General features: G+C 34.9%; 2 protein-coding genes across 4 annotated transcripts in view; both read left to right on the top strand.

Annotated features, from left to right (window-relative positions):
- The first annotated feature begins 3,689 nt into the window (after positions 1-3,689).
- LOC127969262 (peptide Y-like) lies at positions 3,690-6,333 on the top strand. Its single transcript, XM_052571110.1, has 4 exons — positions 3,690-3,849; positions 4,129-4,316; positions 5,792-5,869; positions 6,038-6,333. The coding sequence occupies exons 2-4, from the start codon at positions 4,129-4,131 to the stop codon at positions 6,057-6,059; spliced, it is 288 nt and encodes a 95-aa protein (XP_052427070.1). The 5' UTR covers positions 3,690-3,849; the 3' UTR covers positions 6,060-6,333.
- A 970-nt stretch (positions 6,334-7,303) lies between these two features.
- Positions 7,304-27,025, top strand: part of LOC127969254 (MAGUK p55 subfamily member 2-like) — a 52,042-nt gene continuing 32,320 nt past the window's right edge. The window contains exons 1-3 of one of the 3 annotated variants that reach the window (XM_052571099.1): positions 7,304-7,386; positions 7,478-7,649; positions 16,896-16,975. In XM_052571099.1, coding sequence (XP_052427059.1) covers positions 16,945-16,975 — 31 coding nt within the window. In that variant the 5' untranslated portion in view covers positions 7,304-7,386; positions 7,478-7,649; positions 16,896-16,944. Of the gene's footprint in view, positions 7,387-7,477; positions 7,650-16,895; positions 16,976-21,226; positions 21,649-27,025 lie in introns of those variants that run through there. The other 2 variants (XM_052571097.1, XM_052571098.1) reach the window with 2 other exon arrangements.

Here is a 27,025-nt window from a genome sequence, read left to right as displayed (position 1 = left end):
CATTAAAAACACTCGAAGATTAATTCCACTGGCTAGTTAACTGATCCATGTATTGATTAACCACCCCTGTCTTTGTTAGTAATCAATGAGGTATAATTAACATTTCCAGCTCTCAGAGAAAATCTTTTAATCAAAAGCCCCGTCATAGCAGTTGTGTCTTAGTGCGACAGGACACGTTCACACACAAAAGATCAGGTATTTATCCAAACAAACTAGCTTATCACTTCATTTGTACAACTGGTTTAATGTCTAAGACAATAGTGTACAAAGATTGGAATTTTACTCTGTCAGACGCAATTTGGGGTCAAGCCACATACACTGATTACACGTTGCTCGTCCTCTAGCAGGTTTACAAGCGTTTTACTTTTGCTATTTTATTCAATCCAATGTGATTTATAAATCTTATTTGCAGTACACATTCCCTTCTTTCAGAAATCTTTCAATGGTCGCCGTATTGAACTTGTCGAAGGTCTAGGTGTTGATCATTCTTCTGACTCATGAAAATAGGCCTAGGCCTACATCTTTCAATTAAGTAAGTAAGTTGAGTAGGCTAATGAATTAATCTGGCTGCTTAAAGCTCGGGGAAATGTGTTTTAGTTTGAAGATTATTATATTTGAAAATTAAGACAGTAAGGTCCTCAAAGAGCCATTTTCCTTCACAGAATATGAATTGGTGCATGAAAAAGGTAATACAGGTATATACTATAAAATATAAAAATATACTCTACATAAATAAATGTATATACATGTAAATAATTTCATTATATATCAGTGGTGGACAGTAACGGAGTAGCTTTACTTCGTTACTGTACTTAAGTACATTTTTCAAGTATCTGTACTTTACTGGAGTAGTTTTATTTTGAGCAACTTTTACTTTTACTTCACTACATTCCAAAGAATAAAATCGTACTTTTTACTTCACTACATTTCATAAAACATATCGTTACTCCCTATAATATATCACGTGCTCCGACACGCAGAAGCGGTGTCTGATTCATCATGAACGAACTGAGTCTTTTCAAAATAAACATTAATCGGATCGCGAATCGCACCAAACGATTCGTTTACGAATTAGAATGATCCGATTGCAGCTGTTCTGGAGTCTACCACTCACTGATTCAAATGAACCGTTTAGTGCGAGTCTCCAGAAGTAAGAACCGGGAGATCTGGTGAGCGCGCGTGCGTCTGATGTTGCTAAAAGTAAGTTATGTCGAAATTTTGGATTAATTATTGTAACTGAAAATCATATTTAGGTCAAAACTGTCAGTTGTTTGGGAACTAAATCCGTTGTAAAGAGTGATCTATTTGAGCCCACTGAAATGCTCGAGTGCAGACGATGCAGACACATCAATTTTAGGTAAAAAAAACAACAACAACAAAACCCCCCCCCATAAAATAACACAGATTAAATACAATAACTCATGCACGTTCAAATTCACCGCTGCCGTAATGTTAACAGTTTTATTAAAATGTCCTATGTTACGTCTGTTTTTATATTGTTTATCGACAGTAACGTTATACATATGTATATTGTTTTGATTAACTAGACGAGTAGACAGACATGAATGTTCATCGTACTGAAAATAAGTAAATATTGTTAGCTGATACTAACTGTCTAGCTAACAAGCTTGTTAGTGCTAAGTTGATGTAATTTTTATAATGTCCAAATATTTTTATTCAGCCACATATATATATATATATATATATATATATATATATATATATATATATATATATATATATATATATATATAGATTACATCTGGTTAGAAAAGAAATGATGTGATGTTCAGAACATGGTAACTACAGTAATTATCAGTGGGAAGAGATGCACCCCATTTGGCTAGGGGTGTTTTTAAACCACAGACAAGATTTGAGAAGGAAAAAATCATTATGAAATTTGTTTTATTATTTTTTTCCTTAAAATGTTCTTCCTAACTTCAGGCCTTATTATCATGTCATATATACAGTACAGACCAAAAGTTTGGACACTCTTCTCATTCAAAGAGTTTTCTTTATTTTCATGACTATGAAAATAGTAGATTCACACTGAAGGCATCAAAACTATGAATTAACACATGTGGAATTATATATGGAATTATATACATAGCAAAAAAAGTGTGAAACAACTGAAAATATGTCATATTGTAGGTTCTTCAAAGTAGCCACCTTTTGCTTTGATTACTGCTTTGCACACTCTTGGCATTCTCTTGATGAGCTTCAAGAGGTAGTCACCTGAAATGGTCTTCCAACAGTCTTGAAGGAGTTCCCCGAGAGATGCTTAGCACTTGTTGGCCCTTTTGCCTTCTGTCTGCGGTCCAGCTCACCCCTAAACCATCTCGATTGGGTTCAGGTCCGATGACTGTGGAGGCCAGGTCATCTGGCGCAGCACCCCATCACTCTCCTTCTTGCTCAAATAGCCCTTGATGCCTTCAGTGTGACTCTACAATCTTCATAGTCATGAAAATAAAGAAAACTCTTTGAATGAGAAGGTGTGTCCAAACTTTTGGTCTGTACTGTAACTTTGATGTTCTGTAAAACAACTAACTTTAAAATACTTTTTTCTTACTGGTGAAAATCAGATGGTCATCTCTGTTTTCTCTCAGGTACATCACAGTGTAAGCTTCACAGTGAGCATTACTCTCATCAGCGTAGTCCATATCAACAACAAAAATATCTTGACTCCATATAGTGGTTATTTTGGAAAAAAATCCAAGGTATTTTGAGCAGTAGGATTATAAAAAAAAATGTGCTAATATAAAATTAAATTAAGTAGCCTATGTAAAATTGCAAACATCTATCTTGCTGTACTTTTTTACTTAAGTACATAAAAAATTGAGTACTTTTGTACTTTCACTTGAGTAAAATTGAAAAAGGAGTACTTTTACTTTTACTGGAGTAATATTTTACCATATGTATCTGTACTTTTACTCAAGTACTTGATTTGTGTACTTCGTCCACCACTGTTATATATATATATCTATATTTATCTATATATATATATATATATATATATATATATATATATATATATATATATATATATATCTATATATATATCTATCTATATATATATATATATATATATATATATATATATATATATATATATATACTGTATGTGTGTGTGTTTATATATACATAATAAATATACACAGTACACAAACATTATATTATGTAAACAAAAACTTTTATTTTGGATGTTAATTAATTGTTCGACAGTACTAATTTCTAGTAATAATCAGAATAAACAAGTATTGAAATTGTAGTAAATTTTTTGTTTCCATAGCAAAAAGCCTACATTATTGTAAAATTCGACTGATGTGTGTCTTAAAACACAGCTGAACCAATCAGTTTGAATGAAATTTTGTGTTAGTAGTGTGTTTATTATTTTCCAAGCATGTTATATCAACAATAAGGCACTTAAGGCTGTGCTGTATTATGAATATACTTATGCATGTTGAGCTTAATGTGTTGTACTTAACCAGTGTCCATTACAATGATAATCAGTATTTAACTTTGTTGAATTTTTTAGCAGTGTTAAATTGACTAAACTATAAAACTGTTGGCTGCACTCTCTGTCCATTCAATTTTTAATCCATATTCTGCAGTAGTCTTGTTAATGTTCAGAGTACCATTGTGGTCATATGGTTGGATGGCTTGTGCCAGTGACTCATTAGTTTATCATTAACACTCCGGTTGTGTGTAAACGCTGGGTGGGGTTTGGACCTCCCTCTGGGGTCTCACAAGCTATAAAAGCATCCTGGTCTAGTGAGAGAGGAGCAGATCAACGCCAACAGCCAACATCAGCTCTATACAATCCTTCTGGGCCTGAACGTCTACTGCAGAGTAAGTAGCATTCTGCTTCTTTCACTCTTTAAAGCAAATAGCCTTTAGTAGATGATAACTTCAACATAATGACATTGGATTCAGAACCATGGATAGCTCCATAACAAAGTGCATCGAGTGAACTTGACAGAACTGTTTAGCATTGAGTTTACCGTCTATTAATTGGTTTAAAGGTTCTGTAGACTTTGGCACTTGTTCTTCAAAGTCCATCTGAATCAAAAGTGCAATCTACATGTATGAATCCCTATTCCCAAAGGTTTGTTGTTTGTGTGCAATCAGATGGCGAGTGCACTGAGATCTTGGACTGTGCCGCTGGCTCTTGTGCTGTGTGTCATCGTGTGTCTCAGCAGCCTGGCTGAAGCTTACCCGCCCAAACCAGAACCTCCAGCAGGAGATGTGGGTCCAGAGGAGATGGCCAACTACCACACGGCTCTAAGACACTACATCAACCTCATCACACGACAGAGGTGAGGCTGATTCTGTCAGATATATCAGTATTAGAGGCTAATGGTAGCACTGATTACTTAATAATAACTTATGTTAATAACACAGCCATAAAAGGCCTAATGTTACATAATTTATTATTTAATTATGTTTGGCAACACATTATTTAATACATTAGTCATCATGAATTATTAATAAAAAACCTTTTACAGCATTGGTTAATATAGACTGATAATAAATTCTAAATATGTACATTTTAAGTTATATTATAAATTAACATGAGTTAATCTACTAAATATAAACATTAAACGTTGAAAAATAGTATGTGTAAATTAACATTAACCTAGATAAATCATGTTTGTTCGTGTCTCATTATAAGTTATTAATACTTATTAAGTCAGTAGAATGTATTTCTGTGTAAATTGTTTGTAAAAGTATCTTGCATAAATGACAACACTGGACTGAATGTGACAAAACATGTAAGGATGGTTTTACAAACAATTTATACACAAATTTGTTCTGCTCATGTTTTATGTTTGAAGCCCATTCAGATGATTCTTGAAACATGATTCTCAGATGATAATGGAGAGTATGATGGCTATACTAATGGCACTATTTCTAGCACATCTCTCTCATATTGATGTAATTTCCTGAAACACTGTGTTGCATTTTTTCTTTCTTTTTTTTTCTTTTTCTTTTTTTATATTTTAGAGACAAATAAATATGTTTTATTTCAGCTAGCTGCCAAGGAGACATAAATTTTATTTTAGTTGATGTACTAAAATAAATAAAACAAACAACAACTTTAAATTAATTAAATATATATTAGAATTGTTTATAAGGCTTTTTTATTTGTAAGCTGCTATTATGAATGCTGTATTGCGAAAGCCCTGAACAAATAAATTGAATTGATTTACATTTAGTCCCAGTGAGCAATTCAAAAAGGTTCCCATGCAGGCGAATGAACTCATTCTAGTTTACAGTTTAAACAAAATCACTTTAGTGGGTGTGTTAATGATTTTACCAAATTGTGCATTGCTTTGGTTTTACCCGAACACTCACATGTTTGCGAGGGGTGGGCTGAGTTGCCAGATATCCTTCAACCTGTATGAAACCCCTCATTATTGTGCTGTGCCTTAAGATAGATTGTTATTAAGTGGGATTAACATGTCTGGTTTTGTCTCTGATGATGCATTCTAGAGATGTACCCTGATATTTTCTGCAACAAGTTTAACCTTAAAAGGCCACAATTAAACGACGATCATGTGTTATTTTGGGTTTGTTTCTTGTTGATTTCCTTATGTTTGTGAATTGATGTACAATTATATGGAAGATCAGTTTCTTTTAGTTAAATCGGGAAGATGCATTGTAATTCTTTTTGGTGCTGTTTGTTCAAGCCAGCATCATTAATACTAATGTTCATACTTAGAGTAATGGAAATTAACAAACACTAAGCATGTAATGTGCTACAGGCTTAAATCATCTTCTCATTCTTCAGATATGGGAAGCGATCCACCCCTGAGGAAGCCGTGGCTGAACTGTTGTTCGGTGAAAATGAACAGGACGTCAGGCCCCGGTGAGCAGTGAAAGAACATACTACAATATCTATCTAGTTTCTGAAGTTTTGTATCATTGCATGTTATATCTAGTCACATAGATACAAATGTCAGTCGCGAGAGAATCAGACAAACCCCTGGTGGAGATATTAAAATTATTATAATTTTTTTTTCTTTTTTCTGTGCAGTGTGGAAGACTTGTTATGGTGACGTGACTCCTCTCTGTGGCTGGTGCAGTGGCTTTCTTCATTCATTAATCTCTATGATAATAAATGAGTTTACTGAACAGCAGAAACCAGCATAAGCCAAACCCTCATCAAAATGAGGCTCCGAAAACACCTCATGATCTATACATCTCTATCAGCCTCTTTCTTTCTTTACTTTCTTCTCTCTCTTTCTCTTATGAGTTGATTTATGCTTTGTGAAAGACAATTGTAAATAATTTATTATTCAATGACAAAATTGACAATAATAAAAAAATTACTGGATGTTGAACTCTTGATTCCTGTCTTCATTTATACATCTTACATGTTTTTTTTTTCTTCTTCTTTCTTAAATACCTCTTCTTAAATAAAGTGAGATTGTGTCTAAACTAGTGCATATGTAGACCACTAGATGGGGGAAATCAACAATATTTTTAATATTTGAAATATTTGGCCATCTTCATTATTTCATGAATCACGGTTTGAAACCTTTAGTTTTTTATTGTTATATAATAATTAATAAAAATAATTTATATAATTAGCTATACTATTCATATTGCGCTGAAAAAAAAAAAACACACACACACACTCATGTTTGTTTTTGTGAAAAGTGGGGACATCCCATAGGCGTAATGGTTTTTATACTGTAGAAACTGTATATTCTATCGCCCTTCACCAACTCTACCCCTAACCCTAACCCTCACAGGATTTTTACATTTTTGCATTTTTACTTTCTCAAAAAAACTCATTCTGTATGATTTATAAGCGTTTTGAAAAATGGGGACATGGGTTATGTCCTCATAAGTCACCCTCTCCTTGTAATACCTGTGTCATACCCATGTCATTATACAAAGTTGTGTCCTGATATATCACAAAAACATGCCCACACACACACACACACACACACACACACTAGTTTTATAAATAAAAATAGTCCAGGACTAAAAATCTTCCATGCTATGATCATATATTTGGACATATATGGTAATATATGGTTTTATTTCAAGAAGTCTGCCGCCTCAAGAGTATATTTTTGGAAAAAGAATCAAACTTGCTGTTGGTTAGAGTGTTTACTAATAGAATAAATATAATGTAATAGTAAGGGGAAAAGACAGAGATTGCGGTATATGGTGAATTGCTTTTAAAGCTGTAAAGGTCTGAGTGATTTGAGACTGGGTAGAAGAGGTGATGTGGTGGGGTCCGCAGAGAGGCGTGGAGTGTGCTGCCCCTTTAAGACTCACAGCCTCTCAATACAACAAAAGCGCATCGCCGCCGGTTAGAGACGTGATGTAAAGCGGTTACACAGATTGTTTAAATCTTCGTTTAGTCATCAGGTGATGAGATAATAACTGAGTAGATTATCCAGTTAACAGTGTTCTGTTCTGATAATTTTGCTGACTATTTCACTGATTGCTGTGTTATCAGGTGTGTTTGCGGTAAATAAGACGTGAATTTATTAAATTTATTAACGGTTCGAGAGCAGATGGATTAACGTTATAACGTTACGCGTTAATTCAGCGACCAGCATCATGACCACCGTCTACAAAAAGTGAAAGACGTGCACTGCTGGTTTATTTCTCCCTGACAGACATCACAGGTGAGTCAAATACGTTCATGACAGATGAAAGCTAAACAGCTCATAACAGCCCTTTCTGCGAGCGACGCGATGCGATGAGACGCGACGCGACAAACAAGTAACGTAGGCTATAACGTACTTCAAGTAACTTAAGTTTGATTTGGACTGAATTTCAGTCTTATTTTACTAATATTAGTGCTTATCTAAGATGCTCGCACAAAAATACCATGGTAGGCTATTACATTGGCTCTTCTGGTACCGTAATAATATTAGATTATATTTTTTTTGAAGAAGAAGAAGACTAACGTTTCTAGAAAATGGAAATTATTCAGTAGGCTACCATTGAAATATGTGCTTTACTGTCTGATTCCATCACTGTAAATTACCATACCTTGCATAGGTAAATGTGTTTAGGTTATTTTTAAAGGAAAATCATGCTGTGCTGAGTAGATTGATATAATCGGCCTATATTTTTGCAGTTGGCTAATTAACAGTTCGAATAATTCCGAATGACGTAACCTATTATGAAGACTTTGTCAGATTCTTTTTATCACACTGGTTTTATGAGCTTTTATTATATTTTAGTTGTTTTCACTTCACAAGTGGTTAGAAAACGATGAGCTGTTGTAAATGGCAAAAATGCAGCTGTAGGCCAATGCATGATGCTTAGTCCAAAGTTTCTATTGATGGATTTTTTTTTTTCTAAAAAACTTAAAGTTTGTCTTAACGAAGTTTTCTGTCTAGTTATTATTATTATTAGTTAACTAAAACATAAACATACCAAGGGTTAACACTAAACAAGGGGAGTCTGCTTTTAGTTCTAATGCCGCTCGCTGTTTAATTGCAGACTCAAAATTCATCTGTTTAGCTGTGCATTTACTGAATGAGCACTGTGCGATGTCCCAACTGATTGCACTGTATTTTATGTATAATCATTTTCTATTCTTAACTGATTTAAACTCATTTAAAACCTCTTAAATCGATTTTTAAATCATTTTCAAATTTTTTTTAATTTCTTGTTTTATTGTAGTGATTATTTTATTATTATTTTAATTTATTTCATGTAAAGCACTTTGAATTACCATTATGTATGAAATGTGCTATATAAATAAACTTGCCTTGCCTATATGGTTATAGCCATACCAGTTCAGAGTATGTATAATTCTGTATGTGTGTGTCTGTGAGTGTGTGTAAGTAAGTGTGTGGGGGTGAATCTACCCGTTTTACACTTGATGTTTTAGAGTGTAACCTCTTCCTTGCTGTTCACTTTTTTACTGCATTGTAGTCAAATTATTGTGTTTATTTTACATAGTTGCACATAGTTTACAGTCACACCAGTTCATAGGTGTGTGTGTGTTAGGGCTGTCCGATTAATCGAAATCGAAATAAAATCACGATTAGAGTGTGTGCGATTTCTTTTATAGCACGAATTTCCGCAGCCCCAACCTATGATATCTGAACCAATCAGGATGCAGCGCACCTAAGTGGAGCGCGAGAACAGAGCAGACTGGGCATAAGCCTAACTCCAGGTACACACACTCTGTCTGTGATGCGTGGCCTTTTTTTTTTTAAGCCCATGTTAACGGAACAGAACGTTCACACTGCACATGGTAAAAGATGAGAACAGAAAAGGTTATAAATAGAATGGTGTGAAAAGATTTAATATCTTGCACATGAGCACAGAGAGAGTTGTGTGGGCAAAGGACACTGGTTGAGCGAGAGGAGGCATGTTGTAAGGCAGCGTGTATCTGAGCCTTATACAGTCTATGATCTAAACATGTGCATCTGGTTTTGTTAGCAGAGCAAAGGAAATCTGCGTGCGAGCGGATAGATTCGCGCTCATGCATTATTTTAATTCAGTAACGTTGCTGCTTCTGAACCGCGTACACATAACTTACTGTATATGCACTGCAGACAGAGTACGTGTGAACCTTGGGCAATAAATATATTGGGCAAAACATAACACCTGAAGCACTGCTACAGTGAGGTTTATGCAAGGCACACAAAAAAAAAACTCCCTGAACAGGGGTTTTATTTAATTTTTTTAATTAATTTTTTAATTGCCATATGTCTAGATATTGTTTGACATCTTTACTTAGTGATTATTTTGACTACAGAAGTCTGTTCTAGAGACATGTTACAACTTTTTGATAAAGCTCTCAATGGTTTTCTTTTGGAAATATGTTTCAAATTTATACTGAATGCATTTATGACTGTAAAGCATGCCTGTGTGTGTAAAAATCGATTTAAAATCGATTTAAAAAAGAAATCGCAAAATTTAGCAAAAAATTGTGATAGGTTTTTTTTTTGTCCATATCGCACAGCCCTAGTGTGTGTGTGTGTGTACGTGTTAACAAGTACAAGTGTGAATCAGCGCATTATTTTTTCTAGATTTTTTTTCTGCATTGTGAGGGACTTGTAGATTGTACACAAACAAATATAACTATTTTCGATTAGTCATTCCCATTTCCCATTCGTTGATTGAAGATCATGAGTGTGACTATTTTTTTTACGACCACTTAGATTTATATATATATATATATATATATATATATATATATATATATATATAGGCTTACTAATATTTCAGTGATACTAAAATAACAATGATTGGTCTTTGATACTAAAATACCACAGATTTGTTTTTCTATTACTATATTACTATTACTATTTAATTTATTCTTATTATTTATTATTCTTATTATTTGATTTGTATATCTTTATCTGATTGCTAGTTGTAGCTCCTCTCCTAGATATCTTATTCTTTTAACATGTGTTTTCTGGCTTTTGTGTGGGAAAGTCGACACCTCTTCAACTCCCACGTTCATTTCTGTGTCTCTCATTCAAAGACATGGCATGCCCTCTCAGCTTCTTTTCCACTCACTGTGTGTGACAGCTTTACCCATGTGTGCAGCTCCAGGGACTGTTTCCATGAAAACCAGTGTTGTATCTGTGCACTCAATAAAAAGGAGTGACATTGTAAGACGTCTTCTTTGACCTCAAAAGGTCTAACATGTTTCATATTTCTGATTCGATAGTTTATGTTTTGATTTGAAAACTGAGTTAAGCCATAAGGTAATTTATGGTTTATACGTCTTCGAATCTACGTCTACGTCTTGGAATATTGCTATACTGTGACACATCAATGTGCAATGAAAAGAGGCTTTCTGTCACTCATTTGGCACATTATTGTACACCAGGTGGCACAACAGCTGCCCAAGAAGAAAATTTGCTTATTTAATTATCTGTGTGTAAACACACAGAGCCAAACCATGAATACTTCTGACCGCAGTTTGTCCTGAAACCGCTTACTTGAGTAATGTACATCGCAAGAACATAATAAAGAACATCAATTACATTTCTAAATGACATGCCCTAAACACAGAGCAGCACTATTAACAAGATTTACTCTCCAATTTCCTAGTTATTTTGCTCCATTCAAATACCCTACTGTAGAGGCTCTTGAGATTTTGTGTGTTGCCTGGCAACCATCACTGCAGCTGCGCAGCCGGAGAGCTAATGCTACAGTGCTGTTAGTGCTGACCTCCTACTGTCATCTGCTGTCCTGACTGCCTTTGGTTAAGCTAATTCAGATTATGTGTGTAACTGTGTATCTTTAACACAGCTGTATCTGAGTAATTCAGAAGCACTTGCGCACTAGTCATGAGTAAATTCACAATAAATTATCGGACACCTATTGATATATACTACCCTACCTTTGGCTAACAGCAGCTAGTAGAAAATCCTTTGTTGTCATTGTGTATTTGGCTGCTCAAAAGTTTATAAATTATGTAATTTTCCAGCAATATGCTGGTTGATAAGATGTTGCTTTTTATGTTCAAATTTAAAATATCAAGTAACGTTCTAAATTACTGTTCTAAAATAAAACAATTAGTGTTCTAAACTACAAACTATAGTTCTTTGATATATGTCATCTGTGTTTCTTATTGATGAAACACAACTACTGTAGGAAATCAGTGCTTGTCTGAATGTGTTTGTATGAATGTGATTTGTATCACATCAGGATATTGGTGAAATACTGTAAAGTAAAAAAAAACAACAAAAAAACATGTGAATTTAAATATTTAAGTGAATCTAGTGTACGTTGCATTCCTATATCCGTGAAAATTATAAAAAATGCTGTATCATGCATGCCAGGCAAGCAGTTAGTGATGTTGCATTGTAAAGAAACACTGTGCACCTGCACATGTACATATACCTATAGACTGAACATGTAATATGTTTAGGCACGACAGCACCATTTAAAAAAAACTGCCACTTTTGTAGTTTATATGAAGTGATGAGCTTGCCTTTTCAGGCCCCCAAAACACCGCTGTCAAGTAAATAAATGGCCAAATGCAAAAAAAGTTTTTGTGTGTGTGTGTGTAAACAGGAAACAGGTCAATTTAGCTCAAAGAGAATTATTTTTTATTTTAAAGGGAATTTGAACAGAATAGGGAATTTACGGCTGATCAACTGAATCAGCCAGCGATTTATTACAACCGTCAATCACTTAATTAACCCTCACATTAAGTTCAGCTAGGATCTGAAGGTGCTTGCATTGCTTGTTTAGGGGGTTCCCTTTTTGTAGTCTTTGCAGAAAGGGGTTTCCCAAGGTTGCTGATTAGCTGGAAGTAGTCATTGAAGTGATGTCTTGGGAAGCCAATAGTTGGGCGTTGGCTGAAGATGTGGAGTTGTGGACTGGTTGAAGTTTTGAGGCGGTCACAGACTTGAGGTGAACTCGGAGACAGCCTTGTGGCAAAACTTAAATCTGAACACAAAACTCTCAATGGGAGAATAAAGAAATTAAAATAAAAGAAAGAAAAGTAAAGTTTGATGAGACTGGTGTTTCCACTCATAGTTTTAGAGGAACTACGGGCATGTAAGCCAGAACACGCTGGAACGGTGCTCAAAGAATGTACGGGAAAAAGCATGGCTAAAAGCCCTAATACAAAAAGCAATGGCCAAAAGCCGACAAGGCAAAAAGCATGGCTAAAAGCCTAATTTGATTATTTAAACCGGGGTGTTGGACACATCCCAAGTGGTGTCTTGACCAATTAGACATCGTCTTAGATTGGGGTGTTGTTTCTCCTCATAATACATAAATCAGCATGTTATCTTATCAGTCACATGGTCCAAAATTTCCCTCTCTTGCAGAGTATAATTTGGGTATGATTTCTATAACAAGAATAAAATACATTTTACAAAGTGCTGATTAAAATAAACATTTAAAGCATAAAAATTCATACAACTCATACATACCCAACATGAATATAATCCTATAAACTATACCATAGTTATTCAAAATAAATACACAATAAGCGATTTGGACTTGCTAGTCAAATGTGTGAGTTGCATACATGATATAGAGTTAAGCAATAGACTAATATTCATTTATAAGTCCTTTTGAGATCATTTTTGGTGCACTTATATCTGTAAAAGACGTCTCTCTGTAGTTCTGGGGATATTGTGAGGATGTGCTTTGTGAGGAACAATAAGGTTAAAAGGTCTGGAAACCAATCCGAGGAAGTCTTCAGCTCCTGATTTCTATCCCAGATTTACATGTGATGGTCATGATGTGCATCTGTTTGAACATTAATCTTGGTTACTTGTCCCAAATTTGACAAACTCCTTCCTGAGTTGTGATTAGGAATAAGTGTTCTTTTGGAACACCAATCTTTAAAGGGGTCATTTGATGCCATTTCAATTTTTACTTTCTCTTTGGAGTGTTACAAGCTCTTTGTGCATAAAGAAGATCTGTAAAGTTGCAAAGACTAAAGTCTCAAATCCAGAGATATTCTTTATCAAAGTTAAGCCACACACCCCTAAAACGTCTCATTTCAACATGCCCCCACATGTCTACATCACTATGTGGAAATATTTGCGTAATGCTGCCCAAATATTAGTGCAAAAAGAAGGCGTGGTTTCAGTAACCGCAGTTAGTGTTGAAGCAGTCATGTCAGGGAGATGCTGTTTGCTGTGTGCAAAAGCACTTTATTTGGCCTTCTGAAAGTAGATGCATTTTTAGGAATCTTTAAGATTACTTACAACAGAACAGCAATGTATTTGATGGACAACTGTTTCATGAACCTAGAAGAGGAGGTAATTCTGACTTTGCTACGACAATCTGATGCTTCTGAATCCGCTACTGTAAGTATGTTTTGTTATTAGTTTAAGTATTTGCTATTGAATGTTAAAATGCTGAGTTTTGTGCGTACACACATGCACGCGTGTGTATATGTGTGTGTGTGAGAGAGAGACAGGGTGAGAGAGAGACAGGGTCACACAGTGGAGTCAGTTGTCTTAACCGTCCATGGCTTGTGAACTGCAAACACATACAAGCTTCATCACTGTGTCTGTCATGCCACTCTGTTCCTGTTTCAGGCTTGAACTGATGGTAAATCTAAGGACATTATTAAATGTCTTTACATTTATTTTGAAAGATGAAGGCCGCGATTATGGAAAGGGGCCTTGCATTTCCGACGAGTGCTCAGTTGGCCAATCAGAGCAGACTGCGCTTATCAGAAGGAGGGACTTATTTATATCAGAAACTGTACCCCACACCGAACCGGCACAAAGGAGAAAAGCAAAAAAAATAGAGGCTGTGTGTGAGAGGCGCTTATGGTCTTGGTTACAACCATTCCCCCATGTAAAGTACTGAGAAGCCCAACCTGAGGGAGCTGAGAGGGGCTATTTTTAGCCCAGATTCATCATACCTGTGGGTTTGTGCCTTTTTTGAATGTTGGCTTCTTAGAGTTGTGTTCTTAAACGGAGCTAAAATTGATTGTTAATGGTGTGAAATTTGGCCATTTTACATAATGTGAAGTAAATACTTTTTAATACAGGGGGTCGGTTTGGGTAGACTGTTTGGAACCTTTCCCGTTTTAAAATGAAATGTGTATACATAGTTTTTATTCATTATTCATTATTCATTATTTTAGTTTTGATGCATTAAGTTAAACAAGAAAATGAAAAAAAAAGTTTATTTACATTTTTGTTCAGTTAATGTTTATTTTAAGTACAAAAAAATGCTTTTTATGGTTTTAGTTAGTTAAGAAAATATATTTTAAGAGGTGGTGATTTATTATGCAATATGTATGATGGAATTTGTACAGAAAATGTAGGACTTTTGGAAAAAGATTTCACCACAATCTATATCTAAACATTAACATCAGTGGAGCTCAACTTGTTTGTATGAAAATGAGGTTGTAGGAATTAATACGAAATAGCCACCAATTGGCCAAAAGGTAAAAAAGTGATGAATTGCCATAAGATTGTGTTAAGCAAGATATTTACGTTGATGAATCTATCTAGAACAATAAGACCAGGAATCTCATTTAGTGACACTGTTGGCACAGACCTCAACATTTTTGTAGAGATAACAGAGCTTTGTTACGAATGAATAGAGCCTGTCTTTACTGAAATGAGAATTGCTTCAGGACGAAGCCTTTATTTTGGGTCCTTTCATTGCTTTAAGTAAGAGATGCTTTTCTCGTCCTTCTCTTGTGTTAAGAGATGTAATTTTGTCTATCACTCCTGTGTCTTATCTCTCACTTGTCACTAACACACACAGCTGTGTTCAGACTTCTGTGCTGATTGCTGGGTTATCTGCCACTGAGGGAAGCCAGTGTCACAACAGACAAGTTAGAGGGAGAGAGAGACGGGAACAGAGATAACTTAGAGGTATATCACTCAGTCTTAAAGAGAAAGTTCACCCAAAAAGGAAAATTCTGTCAATTACTCACCCTCATGTCGTTCAAAACCTTTGTTCATCTTCAGGAAAAATATGTTTTTTTTTTAATGAAATCCGAGAGCTTTCTGACCCTGCATAGACAGCAATGAAACTGAAAAATGTTATGGCCCAGAACGGTAGTAAGGATGTTGTTAAAATAGTGCATGTGACATCAGTGGTTTAACAGTGATGTTATAAAGCTACAAGAATACACAAAGAAAACAAAAATAGCATCTATTCAATGAGAGCAACACTGTGATTTTGTGTTTTTGGTGGGCCTGTAAACCAAAGGGAAACCTCTTTATTTATGTTTTGATGTTATCATTAATATTACACCCTGGTCATGGTCTCCAGAAACTCTGTATTACCGTGTTAGTAGTTCTCCATGCTCAAATGCTGTCGTGTTTTTGTGCTTAGGGTTTGGTTTTGACAATAAGCTAAGGAGACTGGTAAAGAGCATTGGGGCATAACACACACACACACACACACACTTACACAATCTCACAATCTTTTACGCACATTCAGCTGGGTTATGCAAAGTCTTGCTGAGGTGCACAGTCAGAGTATAACAGTTTCAGTGAGAGCTATATTTAACTTACTGTGTGTGTAGATGTGTCACGCCGTAAGATAGCACCTTTAAACTCTTCTGTATAAAGTGCCATTTAACCTTGTTTGTATCCACGTGTGGAGTTAAAATAGTGTGAAAGAGTTGCCAAATTTGTCCATGGCATCACACATATATTTTCCCACTAGGAAAACTTTCTTAAGAGACAACAAGAGACTATGTTTATGTGAAAGTCTAGAATAAATGCTTGTTACCTTCTGCTTCAAATTATGATTTGATAGTTTCTCATGTAGAATTAACAATTATTTTGTCAAAACATTTATAATTAGACTATAAAATGCTTGTAATTAGATTACACTTGTGTTTTTATGGATAACATAATTACATATTTACACATTATTTTGACCTCAAAGATATATTTCAAGTCACGATGACCTTATATGCATTAGCATATTCATGTTTTTCTAATGTCAGTGTTTTTAGTGTTCAAGTATTATTTTTACTCTAAAAATGTTTATTTTTAAATTTACATTTGCACGACTGAAATAGTAAGCTTTATTATCAAATCACAATGTCAGAATACATTAACTAAAATGTTTATATTACCATAATGGTTATATTCCATTTCTAGTCTGGTTTCATGTTATGTTTATGTTTCCTGTATTTGTCAATCCTACCGCAAGCGATTTTTGGTTGGTCTTATTGGAGTATCTTGCTTATTAAAGATGATTATTAAAACAAAATCTGCATTTAGATCTTTCCTCCTTGTTTCTTTCACTGACCGTGACAATTATGCCACTAACTACAGTTTTTGTCATGTAATTTGTATTCAGTAACGAGCTACAATTTGTTAGTAATCTAACGAGGACTGAATGTATTGCCGCTCTTTGCAGAGAGGGTGGATTTGGAGTAAATACTTGGGCTGATCATGTGATTTTTACACAGAAACTCTCTCTCTCTCTTTCTCTAGTTTCCTCTGACAAATTTTGTACGTGGACAGACGCTCAAAGAAAACGAAAATGCCAGTAGCATCCACCAGCTCTGACTCAGGTAAGATGCGTTATCTTAATGATTTACTGAATTTAGAGTTTGTTATCAGTCCAAAACCTTGTTAATCCACAAAAGGGTTTTGTGATATAATGAGGAGGGAATGTCAGTGACAACCATAACAAGCCAGTCAGACGTTTTTGGCTGAAACCCCACAATGAACCGGGATTAAATGTTTGTGCTTCACTGAGCATCCACATATCTGCCAAGCTTCAGACCTAGCTTTCACTGAAGAGACATTTGAGTCAATATCATTGTATTTCTCTGGACAGCTACACAGACTGAAATCAATGCGTTGTTCTGTTATGATGTACAACTTTTGTTGAAACAAAGACAAAATCTGAGAGATGATCACATCCTCCTGTACAAGAACTATTCTGAGAACAGGGGAGTTGGTGTTGAGAAGGGATGATGAAAAAGTAACAAGTATATTAAAGTATAAAGACTATGTATATTATAGAGTAAAAAGTAAATAGGTATTCAATAGTTTAGATTTTAGAATTTCTCTGTCTATGATTATGTATATTATACAGTAAGCGTATATAGGTATTCAATGATTTAGATTTTAGAAATTCTAAATTAATTATTATGATTAATATAATAATTATGCCAGTAATCCTTAACCAAACCCTAACCCTAAACATATAGTAAGTACATGTAGTTAATTAATACTACTCAATACTTATATGTATAATTACACTGTTAACATGGACACCTTAAAATAAAGTGTAGCCAGGATTTCTTATCACAATTAAAAGAGTAGTGTGCAATTTTTGTTTAGTTTGAGGTGGGATTGTATTTTTCTAAACAATGAAAGATGGTTAAGTGTTTTTTCAGCTCAGTTTGTGCCTCTAATGGTGCAGATATTACATGTCACTTTAATTGTTTTCTTCTTCCATTTAATTACATCAAAGGACTTTAGAATAGAGAAAATAAAATTATAAATTAAAAGTTTAATTTGCAACATTTTACAATTAAGTTTAATTTGTTAACATTAGTTAATGCATTATGTGTAATGCACTAACAATGAGCGTTACTTTAACTGAATGTTAATTTATACTAATACATTTGTACGATTTTTTAAATTACTTTCAGCTCTTTGATGGCACTGAATGGACTGTGCACACAGAGAGAAAAGAAAAAGAAAAATTATGTGAACTTCTCACATGAATAATATATGGTGCAACCTGGACTCTTATTCATAGGTTAGTGACCCAAATATTGAGTTACTCCCTCTGGGGCTGCAGCCATACTACTGTACCTACAGTACCTCAGGACGTTTGTTTTGGCCATGTGCTATCTGTCCTCTGATGTCTACTCATCTGATTGTTTTGTAGACTGTAAAATAAGAGAAAAAAGGACTTTAGACATGATATTGGTGCAGTTCCTATAGCAGAATTCACCCTTTATGTGATGAGCTTTTCAACCTTTCTGACTTAAAATGAATTAAAATATGCATTTTGTAGGTATACAATAAAAAACGTCAGCTTGATACAACCTGTCACAATAACATCATAAGGAAATGAAAAAAGCTTCTTGAAAAGAAAACATTTCTAAATATATAAGTGTAAATATATAATAAAAAATGTTTTAATGCTTCTGTAAGTATACAAACTAAAGAATAACTTTCATCATCATGCAGAAAAACATAAAATAGCAGACCCCCATGACTGTGTGTTAAGGTCAGTTAGTCTCTTAAAATATCAGATCATTTCACACCTTTTTATAACAAAGCAAGGTTAGTTCAGATAGTAAAATCTCAAGTGGTGCAACACACACAATAACAATTATGTAAGAATTGTGTAAAAATATATATTTTACCTCTGAAAATATATGTAAAGACTTTTAGATGAGATAAGATACACATCAAGTTGTAAGGAAAATATGTTAATTACTTAATAATTAAAACATATGACATTAGAGTCATTATTTTTAAACTTGAAAATGGTATAAAAGATTTAGAAACAATCTGAAGTCAAGATGAATACAAAGTGCACATTTTTAAGAACTTGGCATGTCATTGACCCAAGTGCCCATTAGGTAGATGCTTTTTATCCAAAGTGACAAAGTGACTACAGCTCTCAGAACAGACAGGTTAGAATAATAACTGTTCTAGAAATGTGCCTGTACTTTAAGATGCTGGCTTCTTAGTTTTTGAACCTGTAGCTTTACTAGTCTGTAGTATCCTGCCTGCCTTTCTGCTGAGGGAGCAGTGCCATTTCAGCAGATTGTAAGCACCTAAACATGCTGATCCAGAAGGCCTGCTCCATTACTCAATTACTGAGTGAAGTGGTGCTTGGACAGAATGTCTTGAGCTGATCCAGGTTCTAAAGTGGGTTTAGACAAGACTGTCCAGGCTCTTTATTATAGGGAATGTAAGTGACTCCAGTTGTTGGTGCCTGTCCTTGGTCAATGGCACTAGCAAGGACTTACAATAGCCCTTTCAAGAGCCCAAACAACTTTCCACTTAGCTTGTGAGCACTGACCTTCAGGACTTCAGTACATCATCACCCTTAAGACGTGCTAGCTTCCATCTCATGCATTTTCTTGACCCGATCGCCAATACTGTCATCCAGAGTCCTAATTTAGCAGAACATGAACACATCTAGATCTGTCTAAAGGATACAAGGCTCATTTTACCTCAGTTGACACTTGTGATAATGAGGCCCAGTTAGCCACAGGTTAGCACAAGCTGCAGACATTATTACAGCTAACTGAGCATCATACATACAACTCCTTTAACCAGCTGTTAGAAATGTGCACAAATAGGGACTCTCCACTCTGTTTTGCATTTATTCATTATTACAAGGTTAGAGTTACAGAGTTTGTTTACAGTGTGTGTGTTTACAAAGCAGACTGTATAACATTTGCATGAATTTATAGTTCTTGTACTTGTTTTATTTCTATATTACAATTAAATCTAAAATGAAATAAATAGTTTACTGTGTCTTGACATTGAACAGAAACAGGGAATAATTGATGTAGCAGCATTGCGCTGTAGAATCTCATTGTTTATTTGGTAACACTTTAGAAAAGGGTTCCATTAGTTAATGTTAGTTAACTACTTTCGTTAACATGAACTAAGCAAGAACAATCCTTCTACAGCATTTATAAGTCTTAGTTCGTGTTAATTTCAACATTTACTAATGCATTATTTAAATCAAAAGTTGTGCTTGTTAACATTAGTTAATGCACTGTGAATTACCATGAACTAACAATGAATAACTGTATTTTCATTAACTAACATTAACGAAGATGAATAAATACAGCAATAAATGTATTATTCATTGTTTGTTCATGTTAATTAATACATTAACTAACATTAACTAATGGAACCTTATTCTAAAGTGTTACCGTTTATTTGTGTCTGTATTACGGACATCTTGTGTTTATTTACAGATTAACTGTAATAGTGTGATGTCCCCAGTACCATACTGGCACTTGGGTTCCCAGAATGCATTGCAGGATCAATACAGTACACAGTCACAGTTTTCTGCCTCTTGGTTTATTTTATTGTAGCGGTTTTTGTTGTCGCTTTAAGTTACTTGGGTAACAGTTTACAACAAGGTATATTTGACATTAGTGACCAATGCATACTAATTTACTTATGGAATTTAAATATTTCAAGTTGTATAAATTAACATCAGTTATTGTTTTTATTTAAATCAATGCCTGGTGTTGGTATTTTTGCATGCAAGAGCTTATGTTAAAAGGTCACCAGCGATAACAACCACCACTGCAAACACTCCACCACTTTAACTGTTTATAAAAGAATATATTACCTGTGCATAGGATCATTCAGATCAACTTGGAGGTACCTCACAAGAAATATTTCAAATAGAAATTTCATATTGATCTCTCATTACAGACGTATCTTGGCAGGGCTTGAGACATTGTTTAAAGCTCATCTAAAACATTTTCTCATGAATAAAACCACAGAGATCCAAGAGTCTTAAATAAGCCTCAGCTTTCAATTTCATAGGAGACACATTTAAGGAGATTAGATATTGTAGAGAGCTCTCAAGTGATTCTTCTTTCCTAAGGAGAATTTCCTCTTCACTCTTTGTTCGCATGAGACATTTTCTCTTCCTCCTCCTTTTTTCTCCATACTGTCTCTCTCTCTTTTTCATTGTCTCCTCTTATTAGGTCTCTGTGTTCGATCTTATGGTTATGTTGAGCTTTCTTGGTGAGTCTGTCACAGTCTTCAGCAGCTGAGAGGGAATGATAGGGAGGAGGCTGAAATTCTCTGCCAACCTGTGTGTCTGGAATCTGTGTTGTTAGAGTCAGATAGAAGAAAATTAGGAGGCAGAAAGCCCAGCCATTTATACTGCCTCAAACTGCCTTTAAACTTACAACAGGGGGGATGAAGAGAGAAGACAAAAATGGGAATAACAAGGAAGCCTGAGGTGTCACAAAACAGGGAGGGAACAATCAAGAAATGAAAGATCTAGGAAGGGACACGCGAGAGGAAGAATGAGAGGTGGGGTGGCTTTCTGGAAACTGATGCTGACGTCAAGGAGGTGAAAAAAGTGAAGGAACAGAAAAGAGGGAAGGAACGCATGTGAATTAGAGGCAGGAAAAGAGGCTTCAGAGAGATTGAACTATGGCTGGGAGTATCTATAACAGAATGTCCCTGGAGGAGATTGGATCGATCAGCTCTCTAGAGGGTCCAGGAGGTAAGACACAGAGAGCAGAAGATCTTTAAAAGCATGCTGTGATTTGACTATTTTTACTGTGGTTTTGCAGTTAGAACAGAATGTAATGATGGAAGAACTGTTAGATATGCCTATTAAAAAGCATCATATTATCACTGTAGTTGATAGCATGGTCAGGGAATACTATTTCCAGTGTTAATTAAAAAATTAGCAATTTTAAAATTGAAAAGTATATTGTGTGGTTTTAACATACAACTGACATTAAGAATGCACTAAGAATAAACTTATACATACAGGCTTCATAATTATTATTTTTGCATACCTCCAGCACATAATGTGTGTGTGCATGTGGAGAGAAGAGATGAGGAGGGGTGCACTGAAAGAGAGGTGACAAACCAGTGTCCAATTAGCTTTGTGCATGAGTGCACATCCTGTGTTTGTTACAGCTGCCTGGACAGAATGAGTCTGACAACTTCCTTTAATTTCAGATTTCACCTCTCTCTCTCGGCACCCTTTCTTTGAGGTTCAAACTACAGTGAAGTGAAATACATTCCATTGCATGTTTTCACAAAAGCGCAGTTTCCTTGACCATAATGCAGTCTCATAGGACTGTCCGCTCAACTTCTATTCCCATTTCACTTGAGAGGCTGACAATATATAACGACGACATATCTTTCCTGAACACAGTAAGCAACGTCAGCCTCATGAATATTCAGTTTTCTTTTTGAATAATGCATGATTACATTCAATCACACTCTTACACACCTGTAGGACAGCTGTGTATATTGCAATAAAAAAGCAGGGATGACATCTCCAATCCAAAACATGAGCAAGAGAGACTAGCTTTTAATATTGTTGGTGCGATGTGTCCTTTGTTTATACAAGCTGTTGAGAGAATTATGGGTGCAATAACAGATTGTGTCTAAGGAACGCAAAGATTGTATTTCATTACTACAGTGAGATTGCGTACGGAGTGATGGTGATTTGATCAGTTCTAGTGGTGATATGTGATTTCACACTTGCAGAAATGTAATAACAAAATGCTGTGTGGAAGGCTTGTGTGTGTTTTATTCAGTGGATAAAATCACTGTCAGTGTGAATGGGGCTTTACATTACGTTTATTCATTTAGCACATGCTTTTATGGAATGATTTATAAACAAGAAAAAATAAAAACAAGTAAGGATAGTTGTAATGGTCTGTGATTAGGTGAATTAAGACATGTTTACACAGCCAATTAAATGCTGCTTTTTGCCTGATTATATGTAATGCAGCACAAAATCCAGACTAAATTAAGCCTGCAGATCCACGAAGCATCAAAGCGTACATTTATATTTGCTGTGTAAATGTATTTATGCCACTGTACCTCTGATTAGCATTCAATAGTCCATTGCCAAATTTACACTGCAAAGGTGGCACAGAAGTGCTTCTGAAGTGTTATTTATGTGTCTTTACACAGACTGCTGTTCAGAGGTGACATAAATGCATTACGTTGCAGTTATATCTGCGTATTTTGATGCTAAAGGTTGATGTGAGTCAAAGTAGGCATAATTTAGTCTGGCTTTATGCATGATTGCACATTTACACTGAATTTTGAGCAGGCACAGTAGCATTGACCTCTGAAAAGATGCCTAAATGCCACTTCAGAAGTGCTCCCATGCCACCGTTGCAGTGTAAAATTTTATTATAGTATATTTAGAATTCAGATGACTGGATCTACCCATGTTTGCATTACTTTAATTATAATGCAATATTCTCCAGACATTTTTGTATGCTATGAGGTTTATAGGGTAAAAAGGGATTTAGAAGAAGGTTGATTACATGCTTCATTTCCTGAGAATATGAGAATATGAGAGGAAAGACTGACAGGGCAGAGTTTCCCAAAAGCATCATAAGCAGATCGTAGAAAAAAAATGTACAAATATTATTTTATTTCCCAAAAGCACAACAAACTTTACAAAAAAAATTAGATCTTAAAAGCACAGCCAGTGTTTACCCTTGTTTTACCATGTTGTCTGTCTCTGCATTGTTGGACAGTTTGTGGAATGATTTTGAAATTATTTTTGGAGAAATGCATAAAAACATTCCGAATGACTGTAACCTTGCATGTAAGATAACTCGATAGATAGACAGATAGATAAATAAATAGATAGATAGATAGATAGATAGATAGATAGATAGATAGATAGATAGATAGATAGATAGATAGATAGATAGATAGATAGATAGATAGATATTAGTATATGCAATTTCAGGGCTTTTCTGAGATTTTTAAAGGTAGGCATTGTTATGAATGAGTGTGTACTGTGAACAGGACCAAATGCAAAAACTAAGATATGATCATTTCTAAAAGATAAGACGGAAACCATTAAAGCAAAGAAACGTTTGATAAGCCCGAAAGATTACAAGGCGTCCATTAAAACCCATGAGGGGTTTGGAAATATGTAATTAGAAATTGAGTTGAGGCATCTTTATGTAAATGAGAACAGGAAAACTTCTGAGAAATAATTTGGGCTCCAGGGAATGAACAGATTGCAGTTAATAGATCACTTGGAGAAATGAGGTGCAGGTTTAAGTTATTTGAGTTTTAATATACTTTGTTGATATGCTGAATAGGGGTGGGCGATATATCCTCAAAATTATATCACAATATTCCAAGAATATTTGTGATGATATTTATGACGTTACAGAAAAAAGCATGGAACAACGTTTTATTGATGATTGCAGTTGGCAGGCAGCAGCATTTATTAGTGCAAACACAATGAAGTGCATTTTCCATCCTTAATGACTTGAAGTGTAAATCTATTGTCAAAATGTGGCAGAAGCAGCATTATAGTGCAGTAGTAGTGACCAGTGTTGGGCAAGTTAATTAAAAAAAGTAATTCATTATAGTTACTAGTTACTTCTCTCAAATAGTAACTGAGTTACATCATTATAAAAGTAACCAATTTCCAGTGAAAGTAGCTATTGCATTACTTTAAAAAAATAAAAATAAATAAATAAATAATCAAATATTTCAAATAACTTACATGCCTCCAATATTAAATGTGAAATGAATGGACACTATATTGAATAAATTATTATTTTTTAAAATTGTACACCAATACAAAACAATGCACTGAATTTTTTTTTTTACATTTTAGCAGACATTATACCAACAGAGTTTCCAGGCAAATATAAGATAAAGATATTGCTGACTCTAAACTGTAATTTCCTACTTTATTAACTTTCTAAAGGGTTAAATTAAGTGGAAAAGGCAAGTCCAAAAATGATTATAATAGCTAAATCTGAATAAATATGAGGAGCTAAATATGAGGAGCTTAACAGCAAATTAGTCATTCAGAGAACAAATTTTATTTTTGAACATGAAAAATTTACTGAGGTCCAGACCTCATTGGCCTCATAGCTGGCTACGGGTCTGATTTAAGGCCATTTTAATCATCATGCAGTAACCAACAACAACCATTTTTCATCTGAGACATTAGATGCCATATTAAATGGTCTCTCACTGTCGGTGCTTGTAATGATTTTTGCATCTTTCTCTGACAGTTTTAAAGGGGTCATATGATGCTTTTTTAAATCTCATTATTTTGTGTATTCGATGTTTAAATGTTAAAAAAACACATTATTTTTCAAATACTGTACAGTATTGTAGGTCCTCTATGCCCAGCCTCTCTGAAACGTGTCATTTTCTACAAAGTCCCTCCTTCCGACAAGCACAGTCTGCTCTGATTGGCCAACTGACCCAGTGGATTGTGATTGGCCGAACACCGCAAGCACTCGTCGGAAATACTCCCCTTTCCATAATCGCAAGCTTCTTCTTTCAAAATAAATGTAAAGACAGATAATAATGTCCTTATTTTTACCATCAGTTCAAGTCTGAAAGGGGAACAGCGTGGTGTGACAGACACAATGACGAAGCTCGTATGTGTTTGCAGTACACAAGCCACGGACCGTTAAGACAGCTGACTCCATTGTGTGACCCTGTCTCTCTCTCTCGCTCTCTCTCTCTCACACACACACAATGCGCAAAACTCTGCATTTGAACAGTCAATAACAAAAACGTAAACTAACAACATACTTAAAGTAGCTGACTCAGAAGCGCCTGATTGATGTAGCAAAGTCAGAATTAAAGACTTATGAATAAAATAAAAAACCAAGCTGTTATTAAAATTGTTGATAGCAAGCCATTATTATTACCCTATATATATATATATATATATATATATTTTTTTTTTTTTTACTATATTTTACTTTTGCTTTAAGCAAAGATTGGTAGCAATAAATGGATTAAAAGTTGCACTTTTTAGTCATTTAAGATTAAAAATGTATACATATATTAAATATCATTAACTGATTGCTAAGCTCAACTTTGGTTACTTATGCAGTATAAAGAGCTAATATGCTCGGAAATGAGTTGAGCATTACTGGCTGTATATTATTAGGAGAAACAATCAGTCACAGAGTCTGACTGAGCTCCAGGTGAGAAAATGAGTGTGACAGCAGGGTAAACTTCCTCACAATGAAAAACAAATGAAGGCCAAAATTATGGTAAACTAAGGTCTCTGGCACAATTTGACATTTTAAAGTCATAGGATAATTCAGTTTAATAAATGAAGAAATAGATTTTGAAGTAACAAATGTCAAATTGCAACTAAACTTGTTTTGTCAAACAGGGTTCATGCAAAGCTTGAATTAGTGTTAGATGTTCAGGAAATGAGTGTTGTACTCAAGTGAAAATGAAATACTACAGGCTTTCAGTGTTTCTAAAGGAGGGGTGGAATGGAAATGAGTGAGAAGCCAAACACTCAGCGGTAGTCCTGACTCCTGAGCTAGGAAAATAAACAGTAATGCAGCTCTTATGTCAAGATAAGCACTTCAGGAATCTGAGACTTTAATGTGACCAGCAATGAGCTGCTTCAGTGTGAAACAGACATATACAGTGGCAGATGCTTGCTGAACATCAGAGCATGTGGCAAAATTAGTCACATATACAGTCAATGCAAACAATGTTTCAGAATTCGAATCCATCATAGCTTAAAGGTCTTAGGGGTCAGACTCAAAAACATGTCTGTGTGTATCTTTGGTGTGTGCTTTCAGCTTAAATGTCACTCAGTCTCGACAGGATGTCGACACAGAGTTAGTAATGAGCTTAATCCTGCTGCTCAGAGATAGACCAGTTGTACATGTGTTTCCATAGAGATATACATAAAGCTTCCTGAGGTATTAATTGTAGCAAGGAGTTCTATAATACCTGGAGAGAGCTATTCGTTAGCGCTTCCATTCATCCCAGTGGTAGTTGCTCGAAATATGCAACCTACTTGCCACCTCTTAGCTCATGGGCATACTTTTTATGGGATTTTTTAGTTTTAATATCAACAACAACAACAAAACACAGTA

The sequence above is a fragment of the Carassius gibelio genome, chromosome B12 (assembly GCF_023724105.1).
Source record: "Carassius gibelio isolate Cgi1373 ecotype wild population from Czech Republic chromosome B12, carGib1.2-hapl.c, whole genome shotgun sequence".
Taxonomy (NCBI): domain Eukaryota; kingdom Metazoa; phylum Chordata; class Actinopteri; order Cypriniformes; family Cyprinidae; genus Carassius; species Carassius gibelio.
Note: the sequence above shows the minus strand (reverse complement) of the source record. Positions and strands in the feature narration are given on the sequence as shown.